This window comes from Maniola jurtina, chromosome 24 (genome assembly GCF_905333055.1).
Source record: "Maniola jurtina chromosome 24, ilManJurt1.1, whole genome shotgun sequence".
NCBI classification, from domain to species: Eukaryota; Metazoa; Arthropoda; class Insecta; order Lepidoptera; family Nymphalidae; genus Maniola; species Maniola jurtina.
In genome coordinates this window covers 8,958,727-8,981,793 of record NC_060052.1, presented here as the reverse complement: position 1 = coordinate 8,981,793, position 23,067 = coordinate 8,958,727, and the positions used below count along the sequence as shown (strand labels likewise).

General features: G+C 35.2%; 2 protein-coding genes across 6 annotated transcripts in view; one reads left to right on the top strand and one right to left on the bottom strand.

The window, feature by feature from the left end:
• The window catches only part of LOC123877712 (complexin), a 297,397-nt gene extending 289,555 nt beyond the window's left edge, over positions 1-7,842 (top strand). For all 3 annotated transcript variants that reach the window (XM_045924566.1, XM_045924567.1, XM_045924568.1), the window contains 2 exons: positions 5,070-5,202; positions 5,571-7,842. In XM_045924566.1, coding sequence (XP_045780522.1) covers positions 5,070-5,202; positions 5,571-5,644 — 207 coding nt within the window. In that variant the 3' untranslated portion in view covers positions 5,645-7,842. The remainder of the gene's footprint in view (positions 1-5,069; positions 5,203-5,570) is intronic.
• On the bottom strand, positions 222-22,040 carry LOC123877705 (hyaluronoglucuronidase). Of its 3 annotated transcripts, XM_045924552.1 has the most exons (8): positions 21,819-22,040; positions 21,287-21,444; positions 20,248-20,463; positions 19,671-19,875; positions 18,821-19,049; positions 18,174-18,418; positions 16,856-18,016; positions 222-232 (listed from the first exon to the last, which is right to left on the bottom strand). In XM_045924552.1, the coding sequence occupies exons 1-7, from the start codon at positions 22,001-22,003 to the stop codon at positions 16,867-16,869; spliced, it is 2,388 nt and encodes a 795-aa protein (XP_045780508.1). In that variant the 5' UTR covers positions 22,004-22,040; the 3' UTR covers positions 222-232; positions 16,856-16,866. The 3 variants fall into 3 exon arrangements, with proteins under 3 accessions (XP_045780508.1, XP_045780507.1, XP_045780509.1); XM_045924551.1 differs by lacking the exon at positions 222-232 and having other exon boundaries at positions 16,548-18,016; XM_045924553.1 differs by lacking the exon at positions 222-232 and having other exon boundaries at positions 16,548-18,016; positions 20,248-20,457.
• Between the last annotated feature and the right edge of the window lie 1,027 nt (positions 22,041-23,067).

Genomic DNA, 23,067 nt, shown 5'->3' with positions numbered 1-23,067 from the left:
TGAATCCCTATAAATAACAATTTGACGGTATAATAATTTAATTGTAATAACGTTTAACGATAATATAATTAACTTCGCGCTCAGTTTGTAATAAATTTACAACATTCTGGTGCGAGCGAGGTTGTAGGACTTAATTAAATGACTTTTAACGGGAAATATATGAGATCATATTGTATGAGAATTTGGGTTGTTCTTGATTTTAATTAGGTTTAGCTATGAATTTATGTACCTACTATAACTATTCAGAGTTATGTACGTTCTAAGCATTTGAATAGCATTTGTTGTAATGGTCAAGGAAAACATTGTGAGGAAACCTGCATGTATGAGAATTCTCCATAATGTTTTCAAAAGGTGTGTGAAGTCGCCAATCCGCACTTGGCCAGCGTATTGGACTATAGGCTAAATCGTTCTCATTCGGAGAGGAGAACCGTACTCGGTAGTGGATCGGCGATGGGTTGATTGTAATGATGTGAAATAGTATCTATTAATTATTTCAACACAAGTGTATGTAGAGGCACTAGTAAATAGGCATTTTCGAGCTACGCCGTGTGAGCCGTAGCGAGTTTGGTTAGTTGCCCCTAGCCTCTTGTAGCGTGTTGTTGTTTCCAAAGAAATTGTAACTTTAAATAGTGAATTATAATATATATTTTTTTAGTGTTCATTTCTTTTGTTTTTATTACTACCCTGGTAGAGAACACGGCGCTACTATATATCCAGCAACATCAGTCGTACATTGAATATATATACATCAAATATCTGTACAAATATACCTGTACAGTGTAAATTAAAAATTTATAACACCCCCGACATGTGAAGGTTGACAGTAACTAGAAAAGAGCTGATAACTTTCAAACGGCTGAACCGATTTTCTTGGACTATAGCTAAGAACACTCTCGATCACCTTTCAAACAAAAAAAATATATTAAGATCGGTTCATTAGTATAGGAGCTACGATGCAACAGACAGATACACAGATACACACGTCAAACTTATAACACCCTTCTTTTTGGTCGGGGGTTAAAAATAAATAAACGCTGTTTTGGCCGCTCACGTAAATCTAAATATAGAGAGCTCTATAAATAACAATTTAACGGTATAATAATTTAATTATAATAACGTTTAACGGTGATATAATTAACTTCGCGCTCAGTTTGTAATAAATTTACAACATTCGGGTGCGAGCGAGGTTGTAGGACTTAACTAAATAACTTTTAACGGGAAATATATGAGATCATATTGTATGAGAATTTCGTTCCTGATTTTAATTAGGTTTGGCTACGAATTTATGTACCTCTTACTATTCGGAGTTATGTGCGTTCTAAATATCACTTACTTCAACTCACGCTTGACCAAAAAGTGCCTATGGAAAAATGGTTTTCACAAAAAAATACCTAAAGGTTCCTAAGACAGTTTACCTATATATTTCCTACTAGTTGATGCCCGCGATTTCGTTCGCGTGGATTTAGGTTTTCCGAAATCCCGTAAGAACTCATTGATTTTCCGAGATAAACAGTAGCCTATGTGCTAATCCAGAAAAATATCTACCTCCATTCCAAATTTCAGCCAAATCCGTCTAGTAGTTTTTGCGTGAAGGAGTAACAAACATACACACACACATACACACAAACTTTCGCCTTTATAATATTAGTGTGATAGTGTGATGGTTTTGGATTTCCCCATACTCTCCCAGTTAAAAAAAACACTCTGTATATCTTTGAAACATTCACAAAATAATTTCGTTTGATGAATTAATTCCATTTTATTCCAATTATTTTACAGAGAATATAAAAATGACAGTTAGAATCCCGCGGGAAACACGTCCCTTGTAAAAAGTTCCCTTGCCTGTTACAGAGACATCGCGCGACTAATGAGGTCCCGCGGGCTCCCGGTCAAAATTATTATAATTTAAAAAAAATCTTTTTAATATCTTTATTTTAATGCCTTTTAGACCCTAGTATACTGAAATGTACTAATGGACTTATACAAGAAGAGGAATTAAAGCCTCGATAGCTCAATGGTTAAGGAGCGGACTGACTGCCGAAAGGTCGGCGGTTCAAACCCCATCCGTTGCACTATTGTTGTACCCACTCCTGGCACAAGCTTTACGCTTAATTGGAGGGGAAAGGGGAGTATTAGTCAATATTATTATTATTATTTATTTTTCTTTAAAAAAAAGAGAAATGCCAATTAAAAATGTCAGTAATTTTTTTGCCGATTCGAAGCACCCCACTGAGCGTGAAGAAATCAGGTAGCATTGATCACAGATGCCCCGTATTTTACGGGCTACCCCTTACTTCAGAGTAGATAATACAGAAACCCGTAATTGCAAAAATAAATACGGGGTTAATAAAGCTCGCGTATTTTTACAAATTCAGCCGGAGCTGGTTGGCGAAACTAAACCAGTACAGTAACTGTTGTCCAGTATAAAAAGAATATTTTCCTTGTACGGCAATGCGTGGACCAATAAGCGCGTAGCCTAACCCGACGCTATATTGATACTGTAAAGGCGGAATTACAAGTTAAATGTAATTTAGAGTTAACATGTAAAGATTTTTATACATTTGTGTTACAAAATGAAGGCTTTTAAAAGCTGTTTCTTCAAACAATTCTTCTATATATCTATGTAAAAGATTTTTTATGATAATAATGCAATGTGCTGACAAAATATTCTAGCCTTAACAAGTGTAGGTAAATTAAGAGGGGTCTCTCCGTCACTCGCTCTATACAAACGTAGTTCGTCTCTCATTGGAATACTAACCAATCATACTCAATGGAATTTTGTAATCGGGTATTTGTACAAAATCGGGAACTAATATCTATGCCTGTGGTTTCCCAGATTTCCGTTAAAATATTCGGTTTCAAAGTTACGCGGTCTTAAAAATTCAAATACAAATCTTTGAGCCCCTGTAATTTTAAAACTACATATTTTTAGAAAAATCTAAAACACCACAGATATTAGTTTCTAGAATATGTCTGCAAAATTTCATGGACTTTGGTTGCTTAATATTCAAATGAAAGTGGGGCTACAATTGTATGGAGTAAGTGACGGAGAGAGCTCTGTTAAAAATTTCGGTGCGGGATAGCGCGGATGAAGTGCGGGTGTACGCGGGCATTCCCCCGCCTCATACCCCGATTGCCATGTCGACATGTCGCGAACTATACACGCATTTACGACAACATGCAACATGACGTATTGAAGTCAGTAGTATTTTAATGCGATTATTTATTAATGGACGTCGTCTATTATGTTGCGGCTTGCGCTATAGCCTTGAAACTGATAAATTAATGATATTAAATCTAAATAATTACATTACTCTGACTCAGTATAATATAACTAAGTAGTAGTAATAGAATAACTGAGCCAATCTTTCTCTTTGCGATTAATCACTGTAATCGATATACGTAGAGTTACCTCTATCTATGCAGGGCTTACAGATTTTAATTTCTATTGCGATCCCTCGGGGCTTTATTAACCCCCGACACAAAAAGAGCAGTGTAGGTAAGTGTGTATCTGTGAATCTGTACGTGGCATCGTAACTCCTAAACTAATGAACCGATTTTAATTCAGTTTTTTTTTGTTTGAAAGGTGGCTTGATCGAGAGTGTTCTTAGCTATAATCCAAGAAAATCGGTTCAGCCGTTTGAAAGTTATCAGCCCTTTTCTAGTTACTGTAACCTTCACTTGTCGGAGGTGTTATAAATTTTTAATTTTACACTTGTTCAATATTTCCTGTTCAAAAAGCGGATTGGCTGCTACTCCCGCGTGCATTGAGGCGATTTCTCCACGGATCTGTGTTCAGATAAATCTTAATATCGCAGATAATAAAGCTTGTTGAACGCTATTACAGATTCCATAAATGTTTCATCGAAGTTTCCATGGTATTTTCGTCTTAAATATTTATAATAACCTGTCCCGCTTCAGAGCGATAATATTCTGCTTCTTTCCTTTCTTGTTTACCTAAAACACTCGTTTCTAGAATGTTTCTAGATCATTCGATACAGCTGTTTTGGCTTTATGTCAGCCAGTCGTCTGTCTGTAAGTCTATTGGCCAGAAGCCCTAATTCGTACGAGCGTTAACAAGCGTTGCGTTAAAACCCGGCGTTGCGCTGAAAATATAAAGTGCTCGTTAAAAAGCGTTGACGTGTGATCAGATACTTGGGAATGCATTTGTTCTATTTGAACGCTTTTTTAACGGACGTTAAAAAAAGCTCTCGTGCGAATGAGGCTTAAGTGTCACCTGCAAAAAGTGTTGTACTTTTCTCCTGTATCTGAAATATAAATTTTTTTCATAATTCTTGTAATATTCCTACTTGTAATTTTCGACAATTTCAAGTTATGACGTCTCACTGCGTTGCAGCAAGTGGGGAAATTGGAGCTGTCATGGGGAGTTTCAAACTACCCGCTTTCTTATTCTTTTCGCTGGAACTTCACAATGTTCATATAAACACACTCACAGGATATTGATATTAAATAAATTAAATTATACCTAGTTACCTGCTAACCTGTTGTTCAAAGGGTTTAATAAAAACTGCCATATCCCTTCCAGGTTAGCTCGCTTTCATCTTAGACTGTATCATCACTTACCACCAGGTGAGATTGCAGTCAAGGGCTAATTTGTATCTGAATATTATAAATTTAACTTAAGGTGGATGCGACAGGTCTGCCCGCGAAATTCAAATTTTATTTGGTTTTTCGCAATTTGTAAACTAATACGACAAAGTAGGCTTATGGCAATCTACTTGCGACAATAACAGTATCACCCCCACCTATTTATATAAAAACTTTTACTTGAAAGGGTCCAGTTTAAGAAATTAGCTCTAGTATCGACTGTAACTCACAAATTAGTCGATACTAGAGCTACTAGATTCTTAAACTGGATCTCATCAAGTAAAGATTTTTATATAAACACGTGGAAATGATACCGCCATTGTCGCAACTAGACATTGTCATATTAGTTTACAAATTGTGAAACACCAAATAAAATTTGAATTTCGCGGGCAGACCCGTCGCTAGTCCCTTAATTTATACTGCAGAACATAATTTTAATTTGCCTCCTCCTCTATTTCCAGTACAAAATCCCCAAGAAGGAGGAGATCGCGGAGCAGCAGCAGCAGGAGCCCGACAACCCTCTCATGAGGAAGAAGAAGACCCCCGAGGAGTTGGCCGCTGAAGCCGAGCTCGAAGACCAGGATGAGTTCACTAGTACGTAGTCAACAAAACTTTATTTGAGTCAATTTATTCAATTAGACTTTTACAAGTTCTTTTGAATCGTCAAAAGCATCTACCACTGGTTCGGAATACCTTTTCTACCGAGAAGAACCAGCAAGAAACTCAGCGGTTGCTCTTTTCAAAGATTTTATATACAATATTATGCCATGTATAAAAGCAATTGAAGTCTCGCGCGTTGCTGGAGCGAGTTGCGGGTCAAAACCACGCTCTTTTATCATTCACATAATCTTCATTTACATATTTTTCATTACCAATATTAATGCAGTGTAGGAATTAACTATAAAAATGTATAATTTGTATAATATAATGGTATATTGATACTACAAATTTGATCATTACAGAATTGAAAAACACGATCGAAACGCAAGTGAACGAACTGAAGTCCCAGATCGAAAGTAAGTGCGTGATGCAGTGAACACCAGCGGCAATGCCGCGCCCCTAACTTATAACCCGAATACATGATGTAGCTGTGCTAAGTCATCGACAAAGTCCCACACCCATCCTCAACCCAAAGAGATATTTCGTTCAGGAATTGTAAAGCTGATTGCATGCGACACATGCACCATTTGGACGTTTTTGGTGAGTGCAAACTCGATTTCTCGCCATCATAAATACTTGCAACTGCAAAATACTGAAAATGGCGTCACAAACGTCAAACTAAACCCATAGAACTAATATAAACCATAAGAACCCATAAGAAGACGTCATCAACGTGGAAGAAATCAAATGTATCTCATCAGTACGTTATGACATCATATAGTATAGATTTATAAAATGTCTGCAGCGTATGTTGGTACGCTTGCAATCAGCATAAAGGTTCAGATTGTATCATCCGCGCTCAAAAAAATTTTGTAGAAGAGACTTGAATTCAGAATTTTTTCGGAACAGTAGACGGCTAGTGGCAAGTTTATGGCGTTGGTGCTTTGATAATGAGCAATAATATTTTTATACATTCATAAAAACGTGGAAGAGCGGCCCTCGAAACCACCGAGAAAACTGTCGTCTACAAATAGTAAAGTTAACGTTAGGTCAAAAAGTCATCGTGAAACCGGGCGATCACACAGCTGTAGTTGTACTTAAATGTGACAAACCAAAATACTTGCCGTCCGCCGACTAGGACGCAGCTAAGTGCGAAAAGTTCCAAGCGAAAATTTTATACATTTTGAAAGGGATATCTCGAAAATGGAAGATAAAAAGAAACTGTCAATGAAAAAAATATAGCTTTCATTCTTTTTAAAATTATTTCATCTGAATACACTCTACAATGCTGCTAATATCTTTTTTGACTGTCATTTTAAAAACTACGAAAGTTAGAAAAACTGTTCCAATAAGACAAAAATCTGTTATGAACTCATAAGGTGGCAAAATAGTATATCTTAGAATTTGTAAATTGTACGATGTTGTAAGGCATCAATGGTGGCTTTAGATAGTGGCAATTAAAATGGATTTATTGGAAGTAGAGAAAAGGATGGCCATGCATAGCCGTTTCTATAAGAAAACGAAACTTATTGCCTAGCTGCATTTTAGTCAACAGCGGACGGCAAAATAAACAAACTTGTTTTATATGTTGATGCTTGTGATATATTGTTATTTAAGTGTAAAATGAGTAATTAATACAACTAGAACGGTGTAATAATAAATTGGAGGGATTATTAAATTAAGATTAGCACGCGTGTAGTGGCTTAAAGGCATTTAAGTTTAGATTGAGACAGTAACTGGCGACAGTTGGTCTCGGGTAAGTACTGCACCATAAAGGAATGTTTACTCAGGACCGCAGGTCTGTCGCAAGTTACTGTCTAAATCTAAATCTGCCTTAAAGTTGAGCGTATGATGTAATAGGCTGCATTGAACAAAGTAGCAAAATTGCATTTCGATAGCAGAATAATAACGCAAACTATCTGTCATTATAAAATAAGCAATTCTAAGACAACTACGGGCCGGCCCGGTATCCATTTAAACGGAGCGGAGATGTGTTCAGTCAACCAATCAGATTATTGAGAGATGGCGTGATAATTTTTCCACGTCATCTACTAAGACTCTGATTGGTCTGCTAAACATATCTCCGCCCATCTCCGCTTTTGTGGATACAGTTCCTGATTCTTTTATGACATTGAAATCTTAACCGTCGTCGTTCATTGAGATGTCAAACTTGTCAGCACTCTTTGAAGAGATCTCAAATTTGATATCACAATGCATTTGCACGTTACGCCAACAATGTCATATTTTATAATCATCTTTATTCAGAGCTTGTTTTTGTGTGGAGGTCTCCACATGAGTCTGTAAACGTTCATATGAAATCTGCTGTATTGTGCCGCCTGCATGCATCATACGCTCAACCAACTCGATTCCTATTTTCTTCGTCTTCGAAGTTCAAGCGCTTACATTGAAATAACAATGTATTCTTGTTGTCTTGAATCTTGATATTTGTTTTCATCCAAATTCCACTGGGCTTGTGTCTCTTGGTGTACTATGGCTTGCTCTGCTCCCTTCGTCTCTTCAAAACTTTTGCCTCGAAATCTTTTGCATGCGTGCTTATGCAGTGTCTCAATATCGTGTCAGTGTATTTTGTTTAGGCGTATAAATATTGGTTCGAAAACTGATGAAAATTTTGAGGTAAAATCTACTCGATAAAAGCTGCACTTTAATGACTTTACCTCTTCTTTATCTGCCCCATTGTTATCGGACATTTAGTAATTTAGCCGCGATCTGTCATTTTACACAAAATTGTATGTTGATGACAATTAACAGGGCTCTCTCCGTCACTCGTTTCTGCTCGTTTCATACAATCGTAGTTCCAATTTCATTTGAATACTAAGCAACCAAAGTCCATGAAATTTTGCAGACATATTCTAGAAACTAATATCTGTGTCTGTGGTGTTTTAGATTTTTCTAAAAATATGTAGTTTTAAAATTACAGGGGCTCAAAGATTTGTATGAAATCTTTTAAGACCACGTAACTTTGAAACCGAATATTTTAACAGAAATCTGAAAAACCACAGACATAGATATTCGTTGGAAATGTTATATGAAATTGGAACTACGATTGTATGAAACGACTGACGGAGAGAGCCCTCTTAATCTACGTTGTTTTAAATATTTACAAGTACATTATTTTAAATATTATAACAACAGATAGCGACTCTTGTGCAAGAATCAATAATTAATGCCAAAAAGTTATCACTTTTCTGGATCATGAATCTGATTCTTTATCAAAATCGTTACTACGTACAACAGTGAAATATAAAAACTGTTTTCGTTCACAAATTGCAGTATGTTTTCGAATAAGGAGCTAAATAAAGGAAGGTACTTCAGAAACTGTCAGCTTTTAAGGATGTATCTCAAAATTTTCTTCTATGTTTCGGACTAAACCTACCTGTAATTGACTTAGCCTTAATACCCACATCGAATAAAATAGGTACAATATTGTTACTGACAGCGTCGACTAAATTGTTCAGTCGCGTAGTCCGTACTAGATCGTTGTAATTTGGTTCATGCATGTCTTTATAATATAAGATCAATGTTCGTTTAGAGTAATGTAAAGTTAGATAAATGGATCCTCTTGTTGTTTTACGAATAACTGTTGAATCAAGTTGGTAGTTGACGCGATTCCTAATGTTTTATCGATGTTTTATGCTTAGGATTAAAGTAACGTTGTGTGAGCAAATCTTTCGAGCGATTAACGTTAAGTAGTTGGTTTGTATATTATATGCCGTCTCTTTCATACCCTGACATTTCAAATGGAAAGAAAAGAGACCTTGAGAAATGAAGTTTCCAGCAACTACTTAGTCTAATCGGTCGCCATTTTATAGACATAATCATTCAATTTTGACAGATCACGGCAAGCATAGCTATAATATATTTAAAAAATATTTTATAAGTATGTACCCAGATGAAAATGTAGACTTTGACACCAAGTATGTCGCAAAAAACCAAGTCACGTGGCGAAAAATTGTTGAAGAAATGTTTAGTGGAAGGAGTCACGGCTCTCAGCAATGAGGCAATACGTAAACAGAATGAAAACCCTAAAACTATAAGGCGTGATAGAGACGACATATACATATACTACAGTGTTGATGATTGGGTCCGCGGGGTGGATTGAATTCGTAAACAAAATACACGAAACGACACCTCAGTCATCGGTGATTCAATGGAACGTAGATTCGGACTGTTATGAGTTTTGCCAACGTTTACTTCCTGATGTTTGCATAAAATATTATTTATTTGGCAGATTGCAGTTCTTGATTTTCTAATTTTCTTTAAAAAAAAGAATAAATACAAATTATACCACAGAGTAGAATAGAATAGAATAGAATAGATTTTTAGAATAGAATAGATTTTTATTCAAATAAACTTTTACAAGTGCTTTTGAATCGTCAAATAATTTACCACTGTAAAATTTACCACTGTGTTTAGTAAAAAAGAAATACTTAAATAAAGCAAATCAAGTAGAAGGTAAACTTGACCATTATCGCAAACTATCTCATTTGTATAACCAAACCCAAGCAAGATGAAAGCTGTGTGGTATCTAATTTGACGTCTTTACATTATAACTTGCTGTTACCGTTAACGACATAGTATCTTACCTTTCTTCATCTTCTTTGTTACCCCTTTGGTTTGTTTGTTAAACCGATTTAACTGAGGGGTGGAGATAGCTTGTACCCTAAATTAGCACATAAGCTATGTTGCAGGGGCATCATTAAGTTAAAAAATGACTTAAGTATCCTTATACGTACAACTATATGAATTTAAGCACAATGGTATCTGGTAATGAGTAAACGTTTGCAAAACTGACAGTAATTCTACGAGAAAGCGATGTCATGTGCTGGGCTAATGGTTCGAATGTTTGTCTCCACGTATTAAGCTGCAAATGCAAAAGATTTGTTATCGTCAAAAGCTGTGATATATAAATAAAATAAACTAATGCTGTGCGCCCGATGCGGCTCGACCGCTCGCGCCCTGACATTCTCACTTAGCTTCTTCAACTCTTTAAATATCTTTCACTTGGCCTGAACCATAGACTTTTGATCAACCGAAAGCTTTATCACTAAGTACTCTAGATCTCTTATCTCTATAACAACGAAATTGAAGTTACACGAAATGCATTTCGTGATGTTAAATTTAAGACCTTTTATTAAGGATTTGTCAAACTTAATGTCACAATTAATAGACATTAAATGAGAAAAATTGAATAACCACCACGTCAAACTGCATCGCCAAAATTGTTTTACTAATTCAGCAGATGTGATAAAAAGATTTAAAAAAAAACGAGTAAAGTAACGACTGACCAAAAGTCTGTAGTTTACAGGGGTTTCTAAATATCTCATCTTAAGATCAATTTGACTTCACTCGCTCGTCCACAACTTCTTGTAGATTTGTAAACTTCTCAGCGGAATCTTCTACGTCAGCACATCATGTATTTTACTCAGGATCATTAGTTTTAATTTTCATTGGATTATTATTAACATAGCATACGCTTGCTAGTAAACTTTATTTTATAAGCAAATATATTTACCCAAATATATTATAAAAAATCCTGTTTTTATTTTTTTTTAACATAATTCATAAGTCTGAAATTGTAGGTGGAACCTGGAGCGTAAATTTTTGAAACTTATTCGTCTCTGAAATTTGTGCAAATTGGACAATTTGTATTAAAAATGTAGTCAAAAAATTAGAATTTTTCATTGACTGTTGCAGCATTAGCTGCAACAGATGGCTATATCATTAGAATCATTACACAATCGAAAAAGCAATTTATGCAGTACTTGTATGTAGTCTTTGACGCTACATATTGCATTTCGAATATACTTACAATTCCAAAGTTATACAGAATAATCTAAAATGTTACACTCAAGGTTCATATCGTGTTTAGCTATTCAATATACACAATCTTCTCATATTGTAAATACAACAGATCAATAATAATTTCAGATATTCATGTACTGAGAATTCCTGCTCTATTTTCTGATGTATAAGAAAATCACATATTTTCCTGCACTGTACTAACACTGAATGATATTTTCATAGCTTCTTTCGATAGGCTTATACTTTGTGCACGCCTAAGTACATAGACTAAACTGTGAGACATTCTCCAGGGCCTTCATTCTATATGTCATTGAAATCATAACTACGCGTAAAGTGCATTGTATAAATTCGAAAGCAAATTGAGCTCCCTCATCAGTAGCTATCTCTTTGAGTCTACCAGACCTAACAAAACGAAACTTGAAATAATATGAAGTCACCAAAAATACCAGTGACACAAGTGATGTGTCGAATTGCACTTACGAGTGATCTATGATTTAAATTCCATAGTGAATAAGGGTTCATAAGGGTGAATTTCGAGTAAATCGAGCAAAACCTGCTCTCAGTAGAAGTGATAAAAACGCTCTAATTTACATCAATATATTATATTGATGCCCAGTATAATATATACCGTTGAGTGTTTCCTAAAAACTCGCCCTTCTTGGACAAGGTCTAAATGAAAATCATTCGTAACGGGTAAACCTTCACTAAAAGGGATTCAGCCTATCCGTCTTCTATCAAACCTTCACAATCTTAATATTAAGGTATTACATTAAAATCACAGTGTAAGTGTGTCTAGGCTAGATTTAACGCTGGGAACGCAGTTGTAATACACCAACCCACTCACGCCAAGCCACGTGGGGTGAGACAAATCATAATATATTGATATTTTGCGTGACCACAATTATCTTAAGCGACTTGCTTTTGGGCGTTTGTTGTGTTTTGCTCACGTGGCGTGACGTGCGTTGATGAGAAGTTGGCGTATTACAAGAAACCCGGTCCATTACCATGTATTACGATAAAATAGTATCTATGTATGTGCATGGCGTTCTAGCTAAACTGTTGTTCGTAGTAAATAAACAATAATAGCATTAAGGCAAACTCTTGGACCTGTTTTTTAAAATAATTTTAACATTGACATGACCAAAATTTCTCTTTCTCCCGCGTCATCTAAAGGTGGAAACATGAAAAGTCCTCTAACGATTATTTCGTTATTGTAAGAGATATCTCATAATTTGATACCTGATGTTAAAACTGCCTTAAATTGTGTCCATTTTTTACATTATAGAGCATTAAAAAAGAGTTAAAATACTTGTCAATTTGGCAAGAGAGAGGTATCTTTGAGCAAGTTAAGCAAATTATTCTTAATATTAATCCAACTTTATTCAACAAATAATCAAAATCAATTTATTTACTGTAGGACAAAGTGTCACTTGCGCTACGTCTGTGTCTGCACCACTAATATAATTTGAATATCAGTGTCAAAAATGTTGATATCTCTTAACATAAGAAAACAATGTGTATCATACTTATCGTTTCCACCCTGTATAATCCCTATAATATACTGTTTCACCTTGGCCCTGATTCCCTATGACATTCGATTGACAGCTCTTGTAGCTGCAATTTGTGATGACAGTTGAAATTTGACATCACAAAATGGGTTTTGTGATGTCAAAGATACGTTTTCAGTGTCGTAGTTTATCAGGGTCATAATATTCCTTGATATCGCCGCTATCTTTATAGATCCTATCCTCTCCTTTAAATCTATCGTAGATATAACTATAATCTTCGTTGTTGGCTCTCACGTAGTTGATAGTGTTTTAGAAAAGTTATTTTGGTACGTAGCGAGGTTTAGATGTAACTAAACGTTTAAATTAAATCCGCTAACTGTCACTAATTTAAAGTTAATTGTCTTTTACTAGATCCTGATTCCTTATGACATAGAAATCATAACTATGCGCAATTTTAGGTCAAATTTGACATCTTTTCATATTTAAAAACTGTCAATTTTGACACCAAAAATTTCGAGTGTTTTATGATTTGTGTCATAGCGAATTAGGACCTTGTTCTGATGGTATTAAGATAACGTTTTGCATGAAGGTTATACCGTAATGTGGCTCTTGACGTGTGATCGGTGTCGTTTTCTCTATCCGTCTATCTGTTTATTTTCTCTTTTTATGTACCTGACTCAGGGCTTTAGCAAACTCGATAATTTTGGCATCAGCAATTAGTGATTTAGTCGGTTTTCAGAATTTAAAACTATTAATCTCTATGATGCTGATTTTTAGTTGTCTATCAGCGCGGAAGCTATATGCAGGAAACGATCGGCTAAATTCATTAGAAGCTGACGTTAAGAACTTCGAGTTTGCTACAGTCCGTACCGCTTATCGTCTTATATGTAAGCTTTCGATGTTTGGTGTATTAAATATCGGTCATTATACCTAATTATTATAAAGTATATTAATATAAAGAATGCTTCAATGCGTTTATGAAGGAATTTGGGTGATATCAAACGAATATCATCGTTTTCGCTAAAGGTTTGTGAGTTATCCATTTTGATGCTTCCAACTGCATCGAGTTCAGAATAATTATGTTTTATACATATAATTAACTTCATTGGTTTTATTGGTATAATATTATAATATGATTATGCGTATAAATATTTTAATTATATCAAAATCACATTCAAATAAAGGTAATTAATATCCACTAGCCTTTTATAAATTAGAAAGTAAAAAGTGAACGTTTACCAGTTTTTTTACTAAAATCAGCAAAGTTTATTTATTATTATTAATAAATTGTAATGAATTTATAAAGAGGTTTATACAAGGTAGACATGTAGTTTAGTGATAATAATTGTAAATCGTTTAATAAAAAAATAACAAAATTATGAAACGCATTATCCAAACAAAACAGTAGAATAATTTTAAGCTCCTAAGTGACTGACCAATTTCTGAATTTCTCTCCTGTACATAATTTCAGTTGAAAAATTGATCTTATGACTTTTGCACTCAGGGTATCTTATTGTACTATTATTGTTGTATTTTTGTATTATATTTCATTTAGCGCAATTAGTGGAAGAGTACCTATGACTTTTTGGCCTGCGATGGCATTCATCACTTTGTCTTGTCTGCACTCGATTTTGATTAACTTCTTTATTCTTGTCAAGTATATAGACTGAGACGTCTTTGTAAGATACTGGATCTGACATTGGTTTTATTGGAATTTTGATATGATGCAACTTTAACTTATTTTTATGAGATGAATGAGTGGTAGAGAGACTGAATGCGTGAATTAAATTTTTCAACGATTGTGATTTGAGTGTTGTACTAGTGTTATCTTAGTGTGAGTCTGTAGTCAAAAATATACTTAATATGTGTGAATATTTTGATGTGATTGTATATACCTACGAGTGAATTAATTGATAAAAAATAAAGTATTAATTTGCTTATAAATTAGGCTCTACATTTTTGGAAGGTTTTGATATATTCGAATGAATGTGGGTAGTTATATTTTCTTTGTTATAATAAAGATATTGTTGCATCATATCAATTGGGAAGATGTATATTTACTTATCCGACAATTCGGTCACCGCATGTTATACAATTATAACTTGTTAAATATTTGCAAATTAGCCTTTATAAATAAAAGCACTAGAAATAGGACACACTTGATGCTTTTGCTACTTTTAAATCCAAAAATAAAGAACTTAATAATACACCTATACGAAAAATCGAATCAACCATTGAAAATAATTCATTTTTACTAACACTAAAAATAATATTTTGGTTAGTAGCAAAAGCGTCTTATAAAGAAAACCAAATCCTTTTGCCTCAAAACGTTAAATTAATTTTCATTTAAAACTAAACTAATTTACAAAAAATAAAAAATGAATTGTAATATTTTAGTGCAATAAATTGTTATTGAAAAAGAAAAAGTTTAGAAAAAGGATTTAACAAAAGCTTTGGGTGCTATCGAAGATTTATTTTTGTATGAAATAGTTAATATTGATTAGGGACAAAAGGATTTGATGTAATGCAATATAATTGTTACAAAAGACAATTATTTAGAGACAACGACACTCCACAACATCACAAGAGCTTCAACACACTGACGCCAGTATTATAAAAAATAAATATATAACTGTCAGAATTTACATATATTTTTAGACTTTTCCGAATAGTATAGAGATTATTTTGTATGTAAATTATAAGAACTGACATTAAGTGCCACTGACTGCAAGTTGTTGCGCTATTTTAGGTACATATTTTGTTAACCAAAATCCTTTCTATATTGTACGTAAAAGTCTATAGATATTTCGTTTATTCCGAGTCTTTATAGTTGAAAGTTTCTTTGTTAAAGCGAAGTACTTTCGGGGAAAAAAATCAAAGTGCTCTCTTAAATCTATTAAAGTAAATTTCTTTCCTTAACCTGACCTTACCATTTTTCGCTATGATGTTCAAATCTTAGTACACTCAAACTGCAATTTCTGACGTCATTTTTGATAGTTCTTAGGTGTCAAACTTGACAATTTTTCTATGAAGATGTGTTAAACTTGACAACTATTTTTGTATGGAAAAGTGTCACATTTGACAGTTTTTGTATGTAAAGATGTCAAATAATGATGCTGAAAATTTCGCGAGTGATTACGATTTCAATGGCATAGAGAATTGAAGTTCTGACTTTGATGTTTTACCTCGTCCGTACTTTACTGTTTGTTTGTTAGGATAGTTATTGGCTAATATAAGGACACATTATAGTGCGTTAGCTTCTAATATTAGTGACATCTAGTGTTAAAATTGCAAGTTTACCGAAAATTAAAAAAAAAAGAAAATGTGTAAAGCAAAAAAGTTGAAAAATGGAAGTTCGCGAAGAATCCTTACTCTTGATATGAACGTGGTTCATATTATGTTGTATTGTTATTATAAAGAGAAAGAAGTTAAAAGTTTATCCACGATTACATTTAACTTAGAATTATGGATGAAAAACGAAATTGAGGTTATTGTTGAAAATGTTTTTAGGTAAATAATATCGGATTGAGCTTTCGTGAACCTTGTTGTTATTGATGATTTACCTTGCGTTCGCATGGCTGTACATTGACTGCCAAATTCAACTTTATCTCCCAGAGGTTTAGGTTCAATTCTCACTGTCTCTATCACTTACGTAGTTGTAAAGGTAGGCTTGTTCGCTATCGATTGTTTCCGTCTTACTGTTGCAGAGCATTGTTAATATAATTTACGGAGGTCCTTATTAGTTATGTATAAAAGTTTAGAGGTAGCCATTTTCATATTAACTTTATTGTGTGTGAAAGTGGTTTATCTACCAAGTTGTTAAATAATAAATAAACTACATTGTACCACCATGTCGTTGTTTCAATTTAAACCCATTCCAGACCAACTTGTAGACCGAGCTTCAAGTTGAAAAAAACGATGACCATCCCTTCAGATTTGCTAATGCTCTCACCCTATTGGTTAAAATGCTGTGGCAAGGCAAACTGGGTATAAGAGTTAAACGACGTGTAATTAAGACTATATTTATTTACAAAATATCACTAATAATAATAAGTAATTACAAGTATATACTTAACTTAAATTTTTAACTGACTCCACTCACAAACTCACTCTTAAAACACAATGTCATTTAAATATTTTAAAATTACAAAATGAAATTGTATTTTATACCCTTATGGAACGTCTGAAACGTCTTAAATGTTATTGGATAGTCACCTTAACACACAAAAAATAATTTATGCTCTAAATAAGATAGGAAAATGCGTTCAGTATTCGAAGGGGGTAACAGAGTAATGTTACTTATATTTTCTAATTACTTTTTTATTTCTTACTCTAATATTGTCATCGCTGTCCAAAACCGGTTGATATTTTTATTGAAATCAGCCAACAAAGACAAAATTTCTTCAAGCGTAGATTTAAGAAGACCAGTATGAGATTTCTCACTGATGTCTATTACAGCGCCATCCGCTGTCAGCTTCGTTTTTAAAACTATCCCGTCATTAGATTCTTGTTTTCCATTATTATTATTTTCACCCTTTTCCTGAAGTTCTAAATCACTTAATTGCTTTAGGTTATGTAAAATTTTATCAAGTTTAAACGATTCTTTTTCCTCTACGTCAATTTCATTTTCTGATGTTTCCTCATCTTCATATTTTGCTTTCTCTGGATTGACGCTTCTACGATTTCTGACCTTTTCTTCTGAATTTTCTTTCTTGACTTCTATATTTTTAGTTGGTGTTTCGTTGTTTTCCATTTTTTTCCTTTTATTATCATGTTTTGGAAGCATTTTAATAGTTTCGTCATTCAAATTCCTTTTCGACTTGACTCTGGAACTTCTTTTGAAACCGCGTGATCTTTTTAACTTAACATTTCTAGATGTTGGATGATGATCTTTTGTGATTTTTGCAAACTTGTCTAACAGTCTGTTTTTGAACGCTTCGTTATCAAAGCCGTGTCGGAATTTGTGCCTATGTTTTTTAAGTTTTGTTTGTTTTCTGCCTGTTTGTTCTTCGTCGTCTGAAGTTTGGCGTGCAGAACGTTTCACGGTTGTCTTATTAGTATTTAAAAGATGAATCCTTTGTAGAGTTTCTTTCAAATCTTGATTTAGTTGATCTATTCCTTCTTTAAAAGCTTTATTTTCTTCTCCTAATTCAACTTCTTCATATCCATCAACAGATACTTCATAACCAATGGAATCATGTACGTCCCTAATCTTTCTGTTTAAGGCACGCTTAGTTTTTATAAAATTTTCCTCTTCATCGTCATCATCATCTATAACAGAGATACTTTCAATGGGTGTGTCTGTATTTTTGCTGTCAACGTCAAAACAAGCTTGTACTTTAGTATTGGCAAGTACCCAAAATCCAAAAGATTTTGGCGGGAGATTGATTAGAAGAGTTTTGTATGGACGGACGCGTTTTACCACTGGACGCATATCACCTTCGTGATACATGGCTCGACCGTTTACGATTATGTTCCTGTGAGCAAAAATCATGGGTCAGTAAAAACTTGATCAGCATAGAACATAAATAATAATAATCTGTAACAAAAATTCTCTGTATATTTTTAATGTAAATAATAATAAATAAATAAAAAATAAATAAATCATTGTCTGGTAAAATTATGTCTTCTTACCCGTTGCGATCGTGTCCCAGAATGAACTGCATAATATCCCCGCCCTGTTCCTTCTTAGACATCTTGATGGAGAATCTGGCTGGTTCGTCGTCCATGTTCGCACCATAGAAGCTCACCGCACCGGGAACTGGTTTACGACGCAGCGATGTACAGTGCGCAAACAAAATGGCTTGCGACGCTTCGATGTCTACGTTCAGGACTCGTTCCCCTACTAGGTTCTTGAAGAGCAAGGCCATATAGAAACTCTATAAGTAGAAAAGTATTGGAATTAATTCAGGGTGGAATTTCTTTCTGCAATTTCGTCCTGGTAGATGACTTATGATGCTGTCTAAGATGGAAGTGGGCTAACCTGGAAGGGATTGGGCAGTTTCATTAAACCCATACCTCTATCGCATTATATGCAGCATCGTACCGGAACGCTAAATCGCTTAGCAGTACGGCTGTGCTAACTAGCCACGGCTGAAGCCTCCCACCAGACAAGACCAGAAATTATAAAATCCCAGGCAGAGAATTGAACCCGGGACAGCAGTGCTCACCACTGCTCCAGGGAGGTCGTTAAACCACAAAGTGTTGCCACCAGGTAGGTGATCATCCTCAGTCAGTGAGGCTCTGACTGCAAAGAGAGAGAAAGTCAGGTACCAACTTACCAAAGTAGGTTCGTATAGCTCCTTCTCCTTCAGCTCGCGATAATGCACCGAGAAGCCATTCCTCGCGGAGTAGCCGAGGCTGGTCATCCAATCAGCAGCGCGCTCCAGCTCGCTGGTCAAATGGCTGTGCTCAGTCAGCCAGAGCGGGGTGTCGCTGGTGCTGAGCAGCTTGAGCAGCTTGTAGCGGTCCTTCTCTGACATGCGCTCTAGCTCTTGCGAAGATGAATTGCTGGAAAGAGAAAGGACAAAGATTTAAAGATTTTAGATTTTAACAACGTTCTTAGAAAATTTCGCGTGATATTATGATGATGGCATTTTAGTCTTTTTGCTTAGAAAAATATCGTAATTAACTCTTTTTAAAAGGCCATTTGGCTAAAGAAATGCTGAGAACGGCTGCATGCTTAGTGAGAAAGTTTGGTTTTAGGGTAATCCACTTATTTAAAATTTAGTAAGCTCTAAATCCAGATTATATCTTTACTTTTTTTTAACTGCAAATATTACAATAAAATATAAAGCTATTCTTATCTAGTCACTGAACAAAGCAGGCCAGTGTATAATGCCAAGAATACTGGCTGCATTTCCACGCTGGACAGCTAGGCTGATCCTGGTCCAGAAAATGACCCTGATACCTTGCACAAAAAATGGGTCTTTAGGTACTAGTGTTCTATCACCATATTTTCTAGGTTAAAAAAGGAGGCTAACATAGATTAATAATTACGACATTATATTATAATAGTCTATCATGTATGTAGATATCCAAAACAAGGACAGGAATATTAAAAAGTTATACTAATTATGGAACAGAAGTGTGGTTAGGGTCGTTTTAGAATTCTTGCTGTTGACATCTTACCCATTCAACAATATAGCGTCCATCATATCATTGGAGAGAGTGACGTAATCCTTGAAGTCGCTCTTGGAGTCCGCTTGCAAGCAAGGTGTGACGTCACCCCCCACCACCCGCCACCCCCCCGCCTTGCCAGCTGGAAACGTCTCTATGATCACTCGGAGCGTCTCGAGATCGTTCAGGTACTCCTCGATGGATTGGTTTTGGCATTCTGAAAGAAAAACTTAAGCTTATTGACATGTTTGTTTTTTTTTTCCTGTGGTATAATAACGGCTGTATTCACAATCATTACTATGAGGTCTCACAGGATGCTCAAACGCATAGTGTAGGTTCCACCAATCAGATCATTGTAAATTGAATGGAGCCGGAAAGTCCTTGAGTGGAGGCCGCGTTTAAGCAAGCGTAGTGTGGGACGCCCTCAGGCACGAATGGGCCGCCGATATGAGCCGCTGGCGGGAAGTGGCTGGATGAGGAACGCTGAGGACCGGGTGTGGTGGCGCTCTTTAGGGAAGGCCTATGTCCAACAGTGGACGTCGACAGGCTGATGATGATGTTATGTTACCTTAATAATATAAAGGCTTACCATAGCCCAGTTGCCAGAACATGTTCCCGATGTTGGCATTGTCCGCCATGGTGAGGATCTTCAGCGCAGTGTTGGGATCCCACATGCCAGCAGCTGTCTTGTCCTGGTTGTTGAGCGCGAACACCAGGTCGAAGCCAGTGCTCTTGGCCCACTGGACGAACTTCTCCCATTTGTTGTGGGCTACTGCCAGATTTGTTCTGTAGCTCGAATCTGCATCTAGGATACAAGTGTAAATTAAAAATTTATTACACCCCCGACAAGTGAAGGTTACAGTAACTAGAAGAGAGAAAAGAAAAGTTATCAGAACTTTCAAACGGCAGAACCGATTTTCTTGGATTATAGCTAAGAACACTCTCGATCAATCCACCTTTCAAACAAAAAAAAACTAAATTAAAATCGGTTCACTAGTTTAGAAGCTACGATGCCACAGACAGATACACAGATAAGTACATAGATACACAGTTACACACGTCAAACTTATAACACCCCTCATTTTGGGTCGGGGGTTAAAAATGAAAGTAGGTATACTTAGTACACGACAGGTTGGTGAAATGGCAATCGTGGAGGAAACGCATGAGACCGTTTCGGTAAGTAAATTCTACTGAGAAAGGTGGCAAAAAAATTAACTAACTCCTTCAACTTTTAGAATCGCAATACATAGATATTTATTACAAGTATGCTCCTGAAAAAAACATATTATACAATCAAAGATTATGTAAATGACAAAAAAGCATGGATTCAACTCGCTCCAGCAATGCGCGGAGCTGCAATTGCTTGTATAGTACGTTTAGTACGGCGTATTATTATTAACTGTAAATTGAACACTTGAAAAGAGCAACCGCCGAGTTTCTTGCTTTTTCTTCTCGGTAGGAACGGCATTCCGAACCAGTGGTAGATTATTTTGATGATTCAAAAGCACTTGTGAAAGTTTATTTGAATAAAAATCAATTCCATTCTATTCTATTCTATTATATAGAAATGCATATTATATTCCGATGTCTACTTGTGACGATTTCTAGTAGGTATGACTATGACTCACCATCTTCCTCGCTGTACAAGTGGCCCAGGGTAAGTTTCCTCGGCTGCGCCTCTTCTATCGCTATGGTGGTGTTCCTGAAGCTCATGCGGGAGGTGGAAGGACCAGCTATGCGGATGTATGCAGGCGTTAGGGAGGTCGCCATGCAGATGCATTCTTTACTGGAACAAGGAAATTACCTACTTTATCTCTACTCGTGTGGTTTAAACCTATACATAAACGTGTCTTTTTTAGATTCCGTACTCGAAGGCTGTCAATGTGGGACCCTATTTACTAAGAATCCGCTATGTCCGTCCGTCTGTCCGTCCCGGGTGTGTTGATCAACGGGCGTATCTCGTGAACCGTATGTAATACGGTTCACGAGATACGCCCGGATGAAGTTGCGGGCATCAGCTAGAAAATTATAAATAAATACGAATAATAATTGTCTGTCTGTCTGCTAGCTTTTCATGACCGATTGCTTAACCGATTTTGACGAAATTTAGTACAGGAGGTAGATTGTAAAATATTTAAAAAAAACGTTGATGCAACTTACCTATTATACTTTTGACTGGACGAAAACAAATATTTCGGGTCTATTGTAAAACTTAAGAATCTACTGTCAACTAAATTAACATGTTCGTCTGTACCAACCACCACATTGTACGAGTCAGCACTAACCACACTACAATGTGTTAAAATTGCTCCTAAAATTGTTAACAGTTTAAACTTGCCACCCATTGTGGGAAAATATGGAAATAACTGGACGTATGCAATCCTCTATATTTAATAGGTTCGCTAGTATTTCATGTTGCAGCGAGTATACTGAATTTAGGAATTTGAAAGAATGCCTAGTTTTTATGTAACTGCTCATGCTAACTATGATAATTGCTTACATTCTAATAAGTAGTCAGGATTCTTCAATAGATTTGCGTTTTAAAACAAAAATTTCGATAGTTACCACATTATAATATTTTTGTAGAAGACAAATACAAGAAGCAAGCAAGCAAACAAGTAAACACACAAATGAATCCATTTTCTAGGAAAAAAAAGTACCCCGCATTGGTAATCTAATTTTAAGGTTTTTATTTTTTAAGGTTTTTAGTTTTAGGTTCATTATTTTAATAATTTAGATTTTAGTGTTATAATTGTAAATTAATTTTAATTATTTAAGTTTTATCTAATTTAAAAAAAAACCGATATTGCAGAGTAGCTACAACATAAAATCTGCAAGTCTGCAGTATGCACATTCCACGACAATACACTTCCGAGACCAAATGTTTATTTTCATAACGTATTACGCAAAACACACAAAATAAAATATTGGTTTAATCACGTACTTATATGCAAAGAAAACCTTAATGGCTTAGTGGTGAAAGTTTGTAGGTTTTTCTTCAAGAGTTGGGAGTTCAAATAAGGTCAGGTATTGAGTTCGATGAATTGATCATGATTCATGACGAATGATTCAGTAAGTTTACCAATTACTATTAGGTATATACATCTTTTAAATTAACAGGGCTCTCTCCGTCACTCGCTTCATACAATCGTAGTTCCAATTTCATTTGAATATTAAGCAACCAAAGTCCATGAAATTTTGCAGACATATTCTAGAAACTAATATCTGTGTCTGTGGTGTTTTAGATTTTTCTAAAAATATGTAGTTTTAAAATTACAGGGGCTCAAAGATTTGTATGTAAATTTTTAAGACCTCGTAACTTTGAAACCGAATATTTTAACAGAAATCTGGAAAACCACAGACATAGATATTAGTTTCTAGAATATGTCTGCAAAACATCATGGACTTT